General features: G+C 42.8%; 1 protein-coding gene across 3 annotated transcripts in view; it reads left to right on the forward strand.

The window, feature by feature from the left end:
* The window catches only part of sema6a (sema domain, transmembrane domain (TM), and cytoplasmic domain, (semaphorin) 6A), a 108,704-nt gene that overhangs the window by 61,835 nt on the left and 34,623 nt on the right, over positions 1–12,246 (forward strand). For all 3 annotated transcript variants that reach the window (XM_044197902.1, XM_044197903.1, XM_044197904.1), the window contains exons 4-9: positions 1,192–1,252; positions 2,678–2,740; positions 3,373–3,474; positions 10,014–10,104; positions 11,436–11,555; positions 12,076–12,164. In XM_044197902.1, the coding sequence (XP_044053837.1) occupies positions 1,192–1,252; positions 2,678–2,740; positions 3,373–3,474; positions 10,014–10,104; positions 11,436–11,555; positions 12,076–12,164 (526 nt within the window). The remainder of the gene's footprint in view (positions 1–1,191; positions 1,253–2,677; positions 2,741–3,372; positions 3,475–10,013; positions 10,105–11,435; positions 11,556–12,075; positions 12,165–12,246) is intronic.

Consider the following 12,246-nt stretch of genomic DNA (forward strand, 5'->3'; position numbering starts at 1 on the left):
CATGGAAAGAAGGAGTAGTGAGAGAAAACAAAGCAAAAATTTCACTGACAGCGATTTCACCCATGTCCTCACTGGAAATTTGTCCTCTCCCACAGAGAAAGCAGCGCTGTTTTCTTAATTTCAGCAGCTTTTAAAGATTAATTATTCAATTTAAGCGTTGTGGCTGATATTGTACAGTAGACTGGGTTTTATCCTCGAGGAGATGGCGGTGGCCCCCAGGAAAGCGATATAAGTGGATTCATTTCAAGATGCCTGTTCCTCCGAAGACTTTATTAGATTTAGTTAATGAGAGAGCAAGGCAGGCTGACTGGCTGAGCGCAGGTTGGGGAGCTGGAACGTAATTAAGCCGTGAGTCTGACGATGCCACTGTTATACACTTTGATTAAAAACACGTTCAACGGCTAATCTCCAACAAATTAAAGTAGTTACATCGTTTGGCATGGTCACCTTTGGTTCTCTCCTCAAATGAGAAAAATCCCCTTTTCTTTCTGTGTCTTCTGCTCACACCAGTACTACACCTACTACCCCCCGCTGCACCCTCCCTCTCCCTGTCGGCACCCTAATTCGCCATGGTAAGTAGGTGTAGCTACATGCCTGGTCCACCAGCTGGTCGGTCTGTCTGAGATGTAGTTAACCCTTGTGGGTTTTATGTCTTCCATATGCCCTGCTGGGGCCTTTATGGCTGGACTGTGTAATACAGGAGAAGCCTGTATATTTCCAGGCCAGCACACACAAGTCTTCTTGTCTGAGCTATAATGAGTGTTAGTATAGATTTCCTGTGGCTCAAACACTAGGCTTAATTGACCTGAACAGTTCTGAGTGACTTGGCACCTCCCGTCTCAACCTTCCCCTTCTCCCTCACCCCCCCTCAAGACCTTTCTCTGGGACAAAGAGGCTTTTGTCCCCAGGCCTGTGCCACAGCGCTCTAAACCTTTGTTGACTGTTTCTGTCTGACAGAGCAAATAGATCTGGCCTCCTTTTGTTTATTGTCATTTTTGAAGTTTGAACAAAGTTTATACAAAGCCCCATTTTCAGATGTTGTTTGCTGCCTGCAGGGGGAAAACACAGTGAAGACAAAAAAATGGGTTTATTGTTTGTTGAATTTCTGACTGCTGCTGTCTAACCTCTTATCTTCTCATCTCTCTCTCTCTCCTTTCTCTGCCTCTCTCTCTCGCCCTCCCTCCATCGCAGGGATCACATATACACGGTGGACACAGACACTACCAACAGTGACGAGATCTTTTTCAGTAAGGTGAGTGAGACGTCTGTCTCTTTGAGGACGTGTTGTTCTCAGCTTGCTGTGATTGACAACGTAACCCTACAAACCTGGCTGTGTGTGCCGCTGTGTGTTTATGTGTGCACGTGGGTGTATACGTGTGCCTGCCAGCAGTCTTACTCACCCGCTCACCGGTGTGAGCCTGCCGTGCTCGCCATGCTGACCCCGTTAAGAAGATTATCCAATCAATCAGCTAGCAAACCGCCTGCGTCATCCACGCTCATCAGTGGGACAGCGGAAGGTCTGATGGCTGTGTAACGGAAGCTGAGAGGACAGTAGAGGAAGTGAGGGAGGAGGAGGAGGAGGGCAAGTGGATAAAAGAAGATGAGCAGGAAAAAGAGAGGGAAGAAAGGACAAAAAAGAGGGAAAGGTAAGATGACATTGCAGAAGGGCGAGAAAGACAAGATGGATGTGGAAGGGAAGAAGATCCCATTGTATATTTTCAGATTATTCAAAAAGTGTCTCATATTTACATAGGCCCTCGGCTGTAATAACCCACTCTCCATTCCATTCCAACCACTCCTCGCTGGCATCACTTGCCCTTAACATAATGCATGCAAACAGAATTCAAACAAGGCCATTTTCGTGTATACAACAACCCGCCATCTCTCCACCTCATCCACTTCAATGTCAAAGCCCGGCGAGTGGGTCTTAATGAGAGCAGGCTGCAGATGAAAGCTTGGTGGGAGACGCGCAGATTGATTGATGACTGAAGGTCTTTAATCAGTGGCCGAGCTCCAAACATGTTGTACAACAGCGGCGGGTACGCTGCGGTCTGAACCAGCGGATCAGCGCTGACCCTCAGGCCACATAGGGGAGGGACGAAAAGTGGTGTATGTGAGTGTTTATGTGAGTGTGTATGGCTGGAAACCAGATATAACTTAGCATTGACTGTTAAGTGTGTCTGACAATGAAAGACGGCTTATACGTTTGAGTGTTTGTAGTTGACTGGCAGGTATTGGCCAGCGCTGACCTACAGGCCAAGGCAGTCTGTGTGTGTGTGTGTGTGTGTGTGTGTGTGTGTGTGTGTGTGTATGCACAAGGATGACCAGCCTATCAATCCACAGAAATGAGCTCCCAGCTCTGAGGCAGGATCTGTCCTTGGACAGACTCTGTTCTGATCTGGGGTCAGTATCGTATTTCCTTCTCCCTGGCAGAGAATTAGAGGTTCATGGAGGTAAACTGATCTCCAATCAGCGCTTAGAATAAAGTTCACCTCAGAGCAGGTGCCTCATTAGGAGAATCAATGACGGAGCATCTCAGATGATGATTATTGATCACACTATAGATTGGTTATTGAGTTCTATAGTGCTTTCTGTTTTTTTTCTCCTACCTGGATGTTTATCTTGTCTGCTTTCTCTTTCTCTCATTGTCTCTTTTACTTGCATCTTTTTTCTCCAGAAAATGACATGGAAGTCCAGACAGGCAGACGTGGACACCTGCAGAATGAAAGGGAAACATAAGGTAGAGAAAACACACACACACGAACACTTAAACACACAAACAATGCAGCTTCTCTGCCTACACCCGAACTTCATTTATAGAACAAATGTCACCCTATTCTTCACAAAACACTTATGCAATCACACATTATGCAGTGCAGACAAGCTGTAACAGATGTAATTTCTCACAGCCTCTCTGTTTCTTTCTCTCTCTCACACACGTGCACACACACATTAACAGACACAGGAGACCCTGCAGGTGCAATAACACACTCTCTGCAGTTCATATAATCTTCTGCTATCGCAGTTTATAGAGCACAACAGTGAGAATCGTCATATCAAATGACTGCAAAATTGTATTTTCTTTGAAAGTTTTGACAAAACCTTTATTGTTCGGCTGTAAATATGTCTTAATGTACCATGAAGAAATGCTACATTGCATGATTATGTGCTTGATGTTTGTTACAAATGCCACACTTGTCTGTCGAGCACTACATGCTGTACTTCAAAAGAAAGAAAAGAAAGAACCTCTCGTTTTACAAACCACATATGGCGTTCAGTGTAAAAGTGTCTATTGTACAAGATGCAAATGTCACCAAGGACTTCCTTTCTTCTTTCTCTCTTACTTTCTCTCCTGGCCTGCGCTCCCTGAAGGATGAGTGTCACAATTTCATTAAAGTCCTCCTGCAGCAAAATGATGACACCTTGTTTGTTTGTGGAACAAATGCTTTCAACCCCTCCTGTCGAACCTACAAGGTAGGAACGCAAACACATATACACACTCACAAATACACACATATCTTTGGTGCTATTTGCCCTTTTTTTTATCCCAATGACAGGCATTCGTCATACATACTTTGCGCATACAGTCTCTTAAAACTACTATTCTCTCTATCTTCTGTCTCTCTTTTTCTTTTTTCCTCTGTCACACACTCATACACACATTCAGGGACATTTTTCACATGCAATCCCAACCATGTGGGAGTGAAGGGGTGGGGGTGGAGGGGTGAGCTATAAAGCGATGGACAAAGATGGATGACTTTCACAACTCAGCAGGCCCTCCTCCTATGTCTTTATCTCCAGGTGTACTTTGACACACTTGATTTAGAAGCAGAGAAACCTAACTACCTTCCTTCTTGCATACATACTCACTCACATACACACACCGAAACACAAGTTTCAGTCCTGAAATCTGATTCAACCCTCTCCTGTAAACAGATGCCTTTCTGGCAGTATTCATGTGGGCATGTCTGGAATAGTTTCAAGATTCCTTCAGGTAAAGCAAAACCACCTTATGAAGATGCATATTAATGACCTCGGGTCAAGAAAGAGAGCAGGTAGACATTAAGATTAACTTGATGGACAAAAATAGAGATGTCAAGAAAAGATAGACAAAAAAGAGAGATTGGCATACAGGGAAGCAGATGGACAAAAAAAATATTCATAAAAAAAGATTTTTAAGGCATACAGGCAGGCAAGAAAGACAAACATAAAAAGCAGATGGGGCTGTCCTGCTGCTGAAAATGTCCACATTTTTTCCTTGCCTAGTGACATAAATCTGATGTTTTTTGATGCCTTAGTGTGAAAAACTGAGCAGCATTGCCATTACATTGAGTAAATCTTAGCTCATTCACAAGAAAATTTTAACTACTTCTGCAAGTTACAGCAGCTGGGCTGACCATAGCTTAGTTTAATTGGTAATTACCAAAATTTGATTTGAACAACATCAGGCAAGAAGGAAAGATGCAGGAAGAATCAGACAGACAGGCACCAGTAAGAAAGACAGTAGTACAGACAGAACAACTCAGCAGAGGTTCTGTCCTGAAGGATGTTATTGTTTGGTTTGTTAGGATGTGATGCAATGGTCACAGCACACAGAGATGTTATCTAGGTGGCCTGTGGGGAAAACTCTCCTGCTTTGGTTCACTAGATGTGTTTACCAGAGAAACAAGGCATCTCCGCTCCGTTGCCTTTGTGGTTCAGCATGCTAAGCACACAGAGTGGACGTCTTTCAATTCACTGACTCCTCCTGCAGGGAAAGTGGAATTTATGTCTCTGCATTTATCAGGCGTGGTTAGCTTTTATAGCTCCTCCGGTTATGGTTTCAAGGTTTGTGTTTTAGCTGCTACTGCACTGATATTGCTGTTAGTCTGGTAGAGTTAAGGGGAATAGTGAGGTGAAGTGTTGTAAAACACAGTGAGGCTTGGTAAAATGCATACACACAAGTACGCTTTCCTGTGCAAACATAAAAACCAATGCATACTGCACATAAATTACTGCACATGATGGTCGATGTTAACCTAATCTCAAAATAAATTAGGAATGTTTGTTAAGAAAAAGATCTAGTAATTGTGTGAAAAGTAACACATCTGTACATAAAAGACAATTATTTAATTCAAGTGTTCATTAAAATATACATTTAGCCCTTGCATATTTTAGTGAGGCAGTTTAATGTTCTTGCAACTGCTCTTTCTCACTGACACTGTATTTATTTTAGTAGAATAAAATAGGCATTTTAGTCTAGAAATAATTGAATCAAAAAGCCATGATTTCATTCAGATTAAATGTAAAGGCTGTCAAAAGAGTCAGATATTGACAGCATTTAAAATGTTGTAAAAAATTACCACTGATCACTTGCACACAAACATACAAATGTACATACAAATGCCTGGGCACATGTGTATGCACCCATACAAATACTGACAACTGTGCAAACAGGCAAACATACAACACACACATTTTGCAAAATCATCAGACACACACTGTACTGCTGGCAGGCTGGCAGACTCTCTGGGCAGATACCAGGCCTTTGATGGCGTGCTGGGTTCATCCACTCTGCTTGGTCAAAAGTGTGTGTGTCTGTGTGTTTGTGTGTGTGTGTTTGTGGTTAAGTCCACCTTGGCCACAGTTTGCCTCTGCATCTCCCCAGTGTGACAGCGCTGAAAAGAGCTTCTGTTTCGGGGCCAGCCTCATCCCACATTAATCAACAGCGCTGCAAGGGTGAGCGGGAGGGATGGAGGGGGAGCAGAAGTGGAGGGAGACAGAGGGGGCAGGGAGGGCTCCCACCCAAACCAGCAACACAGCACGCTGTCTTCTGTTCTAACACCTTTCCTGCCTGGTTTCCTCTTTATTTTTTACCTCTGTCTGATTTTCATTTTTTCATTATTTTTTTACAAACCTTCTAATTTTCTTTCTTCATTAGCTTCTTCTCGTTATCTGCCTTTCACCTTGTGTTGGTGGCATCAACACAAACACACACACACTGACAAACACATGGATGCATGTAGAAAAAACACAGACAGACACCTTGGCAGCCATGGCACAGTCCTCTCCCTCGGCACCTCACAGCACCCAACTCCCTCTCTTCTTCTATTCATCCTCCCTCCCTCCTGCCCTCCTCCCTCTGTCCTCCTCTCCTGCCAGCCTTAATTCCTCTCCCCCTCCATTGCTCCCACCACTTCGCCATCTTTCCCTCTGTTGCTTTCTCCCTCTGTCACTCCCTTGCTGAGTTGTAATAATAAACACCCCATCCAGCTGAGCTGATATATGACTGGAGTCAATTTCATCGCCTGTTGCCGGGCAAAGCGGGGGGAATCAGTGGGGAGGCTTGGAGGCAGTGGGTCCCAGGTGATGTGTCCTCGACTTGATACTGGTGGATTGAGGTGTACTGGGAAATTTCATCTGTGCCAAGTTTGCATTTGAAATATGATTAATGCACACAGAGGAATGTATTGTAATCAACAAGGTGAAAATGCATCCACACATGCCTTTCTATACTACAGCTTTTCCAGAAGCTGTTTGATTGACATAATGTTCATTACAAAGAAAGACAATAGCATACAATGTAAAAGGTAATTAATTAATAATTATACATCAGTAAGGACACATAATTAACCAAATTATTGTCATATTTGAGCAATGTTTGTTCACCATTCTTGTTCCAAAAGATCAATAATTTTAGAAGTTGAAGGTTCAGATAAATTAGGTTCTTCCTCTGTTGGTTAAAATAACATATTTCTCTCAAAAGTAGCAAAAACTCCAGTTTCCTGCTCTAGCATAAAAAGGTGGTCAGAAAGGGTTCATCCTCTCAGGGCTCAGAAACAGGTTGCAGAGAAATGGGCTCCCTCTCCAAGGGAGTTTTGTCCTTGTTTGGTTTACACAACCGCTTCTGGCCCAGGTGTGAACTTGTGCACTTGACCTTTATAGATGGAGAAGGTTGTGCAAGTGGAAATATGGATTGCATACAAAGAAATGTGCAGGGACTAAACTCAGCTGCAAACTGTAGGACACAGATCTGAACATTTATCAATATGTCTGGTGCCCGGATCTGTAGAAGGAAGATTTTCTTTTTCTCCTTTATAATAAATTATCTGTCCGTGGCTGCCCTTTCTGACACCAACAATTAGGACAAAATCATTAATCAAAATCATGAACCAGGTAAACCGCTAAGATTATTTGGAACCACTGTAATCATAGAAATTAGATTTGCATAAGGAGACCTACGCCTCAGAAGAAAATGCACTTTACTGTTCTTATTCTATAAAAATAAACAAGGAAACAGTTTCAAGCAAACAGTTAATAAGGGGGGTACTGGCTCAGTTTACACTAAGTTTGTCCTTAGTAAGATTTCACAAATCCCTCAGCAATTATAAAAAAAGCCCATAAAGGAGTCATAAAAACAGACACAGAAGCAGAACGTGTCCCTCACCCTGAGTACTGAAACTGATGCTGAACCAATTATAACACTCCTGATGGGCATGTTTTGGATCTACATTGTGTTTGTCTAATTAATTAGCATATAGCCTATGGAAAACACCAATGAGCTGTTGTAGTAATTAATTCATCTAGATACACAGCACCCTGAGCCAAGGTTACTGTACATTCGTCTGCTAAGCTACAGTAGATCCCTACAGAACAGTGTGTTGTTAAGGCAGCGCTGACAAAGTGTGACAGCGCTACTGTTCCTTTCCCATTACTTTGAATTGTGTTTCTACAAAGCTGAAGCACTTCTTTCTTTTTTGCAGCTAGTGGAGTTGACAGCATAATATGGTTTGCCTGGTAAACAAGGTAAAAAAATCCATCTGACTGTTTAAACATCAAGTTTCTTTATGGTAATGTTTAAAAATGTTGTGTTTTAGTGTGGCAGCTTTATGGATTGCTATTGCCCATTTTTAAAATATTGGATATTGCTTTGGACAAGGCTAACCGGAGCAAGTGAGCACTTGGCTGTTGTTTCTCCACACATGCCAACTTGACAGGAGACGGGAGCTGTATGTATATCTGCGGGCAGGCTGGGAGTGCCTTCCTCTGTTCAAACGGCAGGAATAGATCAGTGACAGCCAGCCAAGCCCAGTAGACGGAGGTCACTGCCTCGGTGAAATCAACTGAGGCGATGGAGGGGTGGGGGTAGCTGCTGTGGTGTGAGAGATATGTGAGTGTGTGTTTGTTATGTGTCAGAGAAGGAGGGAATGTTTGTGTTCGGTAGCTGATACAGAAGCTGCTGACGTTTCAAGCACAACTGAGTCCCGTCGCTCTGTACATCCAGACGCTCTGATTCAGTGGATGCACCTGACCTTCAGTTACTCACGTCCCTTATGATTAACTCAGCCTAATCTATAATTACAGTCTCCTCTGTCTAATAACAATATATATCTTTAAACCAGCTCTCCTCCATATATTATCCTCCTATAATTTCTGAAGAAACAGAAGAAATGAGAAATCGAGAAAATGTGCTGTTGCTGGTGGTTCTGTGTTTGTTGTAAAAGGTCACTTGTAATTTTCTCTGCCAAATCAGCCTCAACAATTTCTCTGGCAGGCTTTTCCAGCATTGCGCCGGAGTGTGTGTGACCTTTTTAGTGGGCAGATGATAACCGTTTCCGCCGAGACAGGAATAGAAAACAAAATGACCTGTTTAGAGACCAGAAAGGGCGGCGTAAGCAGTTTGCAGCCTTGGCAAGCTATGCTTCTCTTTGTTGAGAGAAAGAGAGAAAGTGAGGAAGCGATGAAGTACAGTACGAGAGAGATAGAAACAAAGATAGAGAAGAAAAATGACTATGTATTATGAACTCCGTAGGCAAACAGTGTGTTCAGTAATCTTCCCTGACCTCAGCCTCTGGCTAGTATGGCTTTTCTTTCTCTTCTCTCTTGTGTGTGTGTCTTCGTGGGTATCTCTGGTCTTTAGCCAGGGTAAAAGAGTGTCCTAAGGCGTGCTGGGGAAGACAAGCCAACTCATGGTGGGATGATAGTGACCTTTCAACCACATCTGATCATCCGCCATGCACTGCCAATCGCACTGCAACCAAACTGGGTGCAAAACAGGAAAGTCTTGTCTAAATTCCAATTCACAGAGATCATCCCACTAAGTCCTAAACTAGACCAGTAGTGCTTCTTAAACAATGGACAAAGCCTCAAAATAGCTCATGGAAATGAGACTACTGAGTGACTGAACAAAATTAGCTGTAAGTTTGGATAAACTTCACTCCCAGTGCTAAGAAAAGAAAACTTTTACATTGTCTAGGTGCAGGATTAAAACTAGGATCTCTCCTGAAATATACTAAATCAGGGAACAAGTCTTGCCCAAGGAAAAGCTCTTAGCACAAGACAAAGTTGAGGCTGCAAAACATAAAATAATGACTACTGTATGATTTACTATTTAAAAACTACTGTGGTTTAGTAAAAATTTCTTACATTCCCCGCTCAGGGCCATGTGCTCACCCATATTTCCTCTTCACAGACTTTAGAAATCAGAGCAAGGGAAAGCACTGCAGTAAATGGGTTAAAGATCTGTCTTGAGGGTTCTTAAAACTCCTCTTTAACACCAGTATAGTTGAAGGATAAAGCATGGCAGGTGGAAGCAAACCACATCCACCCATACTGCGGAACATGCTGCTGTGGAAAATGTTTTTCATCTCCTACCATGACAGTTTCCCAGATACTCCCAGATGGGCTGCTTTGACAACTCTCAGTAGGACACCAGAGTGGCATCCACAGGATATTAGTTTAGGTCAGAGTTAGATGGACACACTCTTGGGCTGGGTACCACAGCCTTTTGGGACTTTTTTATTATGACTCACACCATATTTCTCCACTTTAACACAGTTTTTTTTTGTAGTAGTGCCTTCAGATGGTCATTGTTTTGACATTTGAGCATTTTCTCATTTTTCTCTTCTAGATCTTTTCCTCCAACTGGGAACCAACATTTCCTGTCTAAGTTGTATTTCAAGTCCATTGTTATGTTTAACAACACTACATTGTCTTGACCCTCTGTTGACCTTTCACCTCATTTGTGACCCTAGTTGGACACCTTGGAGGCCCTGGGAGAGGAGATCAGTGGAATGGCACGCTGCCCATATGACGCCAAGCACGCCAATGTTGCCCTCTTTGCTGGTAAGATTACATGCATCTCTATATGTCAAATTAACAATTAATTCATCTGTATTTTAAGTACTTGATTACGTTTCATCACTGTGATTTTCAATATTTAAGTCCTTTCCTGTGGCTTAACATGAGAGAAACTCTCCCCAATTTTAAGTTAGCTGAAAATAGATGTATGTATGTGTGATACTACTACTACTCATTGACTGCCATGAGGCAAAAACATTCATCCTAATTTTCTCCTATCTGTACTTATTAAACATTGGAACATGTTTGAGCTAGATGGGAAAGTTGAGTCTATTTGAGCAAGGGGATTAGTTGCGGTTGTATTTAATATTGTTTTTAATACCCTGCGGTTTATTCTAATGGCAATACTCTGACAATATGTCAAGAATGAAAGCCAAACTGTGTTACATGCACTAGAGCAAATTGTCGAACTTGAGGCCACATTTGCTCTGCGTCAAGAATTTGCTGCTTTTTGGAGCCCTTTGGAAACGCATCAGTAGTACTGGGGTAACAGAAAAAAATGGAATAATACTTTTCTGTCATCCTCTTTGTCTCTCATTCACTTTCTTTCAAAAATAGAATGAAGAATGAGTCAGCATAGTATTGGCAGGGTGCGATTCTTCTGGTGCAACAGCTGCAATTCAGTCCCCATTATTATTTGCTGTGAACCGATTTATGGCAGTATTGATGAGCTGTCTCTGCCTGTTTAAAGCCGAGGAGGAGAGTAAACGCCTAGCTTGACCAGTTAATGTGTAGCAGAGCTGCTTGGAAGGAGCTGGAAGCACTCAGTAATCAAGAGGGTTCCTCTGACTGATATCCTTTCAATTATGTAGTTTAAGTTTCCACTGTGGTTATAGCCAAGGCAGGCTGAGGTCATGCTGGTGGTGGATTGTGTCCGTGAAGCATGTGTGTGTACGTACGTGCATGTAAGTGTGTGCCTGTGGGTTTCCGTGGGGCCCTAAGACTGTGTGTGTGAATGCAGGGCTTCAGTGTTTGTTTGTGCTTTTGAAGTGTGTTTGCCAGAGAGTGAGCAATTACAAATGTGCAACATGTTTAAGTGTGTGTGCAGCCTGTTTGTTGTCCATCAGAGAGTCTCTTCGGTTTGTGTGATTCATTCATTTTCCAGGTCTGAGCCATCTGAAACATGTTTGTGTATCCAGCCACAGAGAGCAGGAATCTCTGAGTGGCTTTATGTGTTTATCTCTTGACTCAACTTTACTCTCTTCACCTTTTTCTCTTCCTTTATGGCTCTCTATCATTCCCTCTTCATTCTTCTCCCCTCTCCATCTCCATCTTTCCTTCTCATTGCTCTTTCCATCTCTGTGTTCCCTCTCCAGATGGCAAGCTGTACTCGGCCACCGTAACAGACTTTCTAGCGATCGATGCGGTCATCTATCGTAGCCTAGGAGACAGCCCGACTCTGCGCACTGTCAAACACGACTCCAAATGGCTGAAAGGTGAGTGGGGGACACACAAACAAATTCTCTCTGGTTGGAAAGCACCAAGCTGACTGACAAGTTAGAAAACAAACTCGGGTTTTGACATGCATGCTTGACCATGTGTTTGTGTTTTTGTGATTTATGATTTGCGTGTATATGTATCTTTGTGCATCTGTGTATGACTCTAGGTACGAACAGCAGGAGCACTTATGCTAATGCCACAAGCTCTGTTTGACGCAGTACATTTTGCCAACCTGCCCTGGTAGAGTTGATGTAGCCAGGAAATTGCTCTGCCCCAGGGAGAAACAAGCACAAGTCCAGCCTGTCAAAACTCGATAGAGAGATCTCTCTTTCCTTGAATGCAAATTGTTTCGCTGATATAATGGATGATAGATTGAGATACTCAAGGCTCACAGTCAGTGCTTTTCTGCATAATATGACAGATATCCCAGCTGTTTACTGTGAAATATGGTGTCAGAACTGTTTTGTCACGGCAAAACGTCACTTTGACTCATATTTTATTTTTTTCCTCCTGCAGAGCCCTACTTTGTCCAGGCAGTCGATTATGGAGACTTCATCTACTTCTTCTTTCGGGAAATTGCTATGGAGTACAACACAATGGGAAAGGTAAGTACAGGCCCTATTATTCTGCTATTGTTTGAACACTAATCAGAGGTGACTTCCTATTTACCAGAAGAATCAGGAAGTG

The sequence above is a fragment of the Siniperca chuatsi genome, linkage group LG5, assembly GCF_020085105.1.
Source record: "Siniperca chuatsi isolate FFG_IHB_CAS linkage group LG5, ASM2008510v1, whole genome shotgun sequence".
Classification (NCBI taxonomy): Eukaryota; Metazoa; Chordata; class Actinopteri; order Centrarchiformes; family Sinipercidae; genus Siniperca; species Siniperca chuatsi.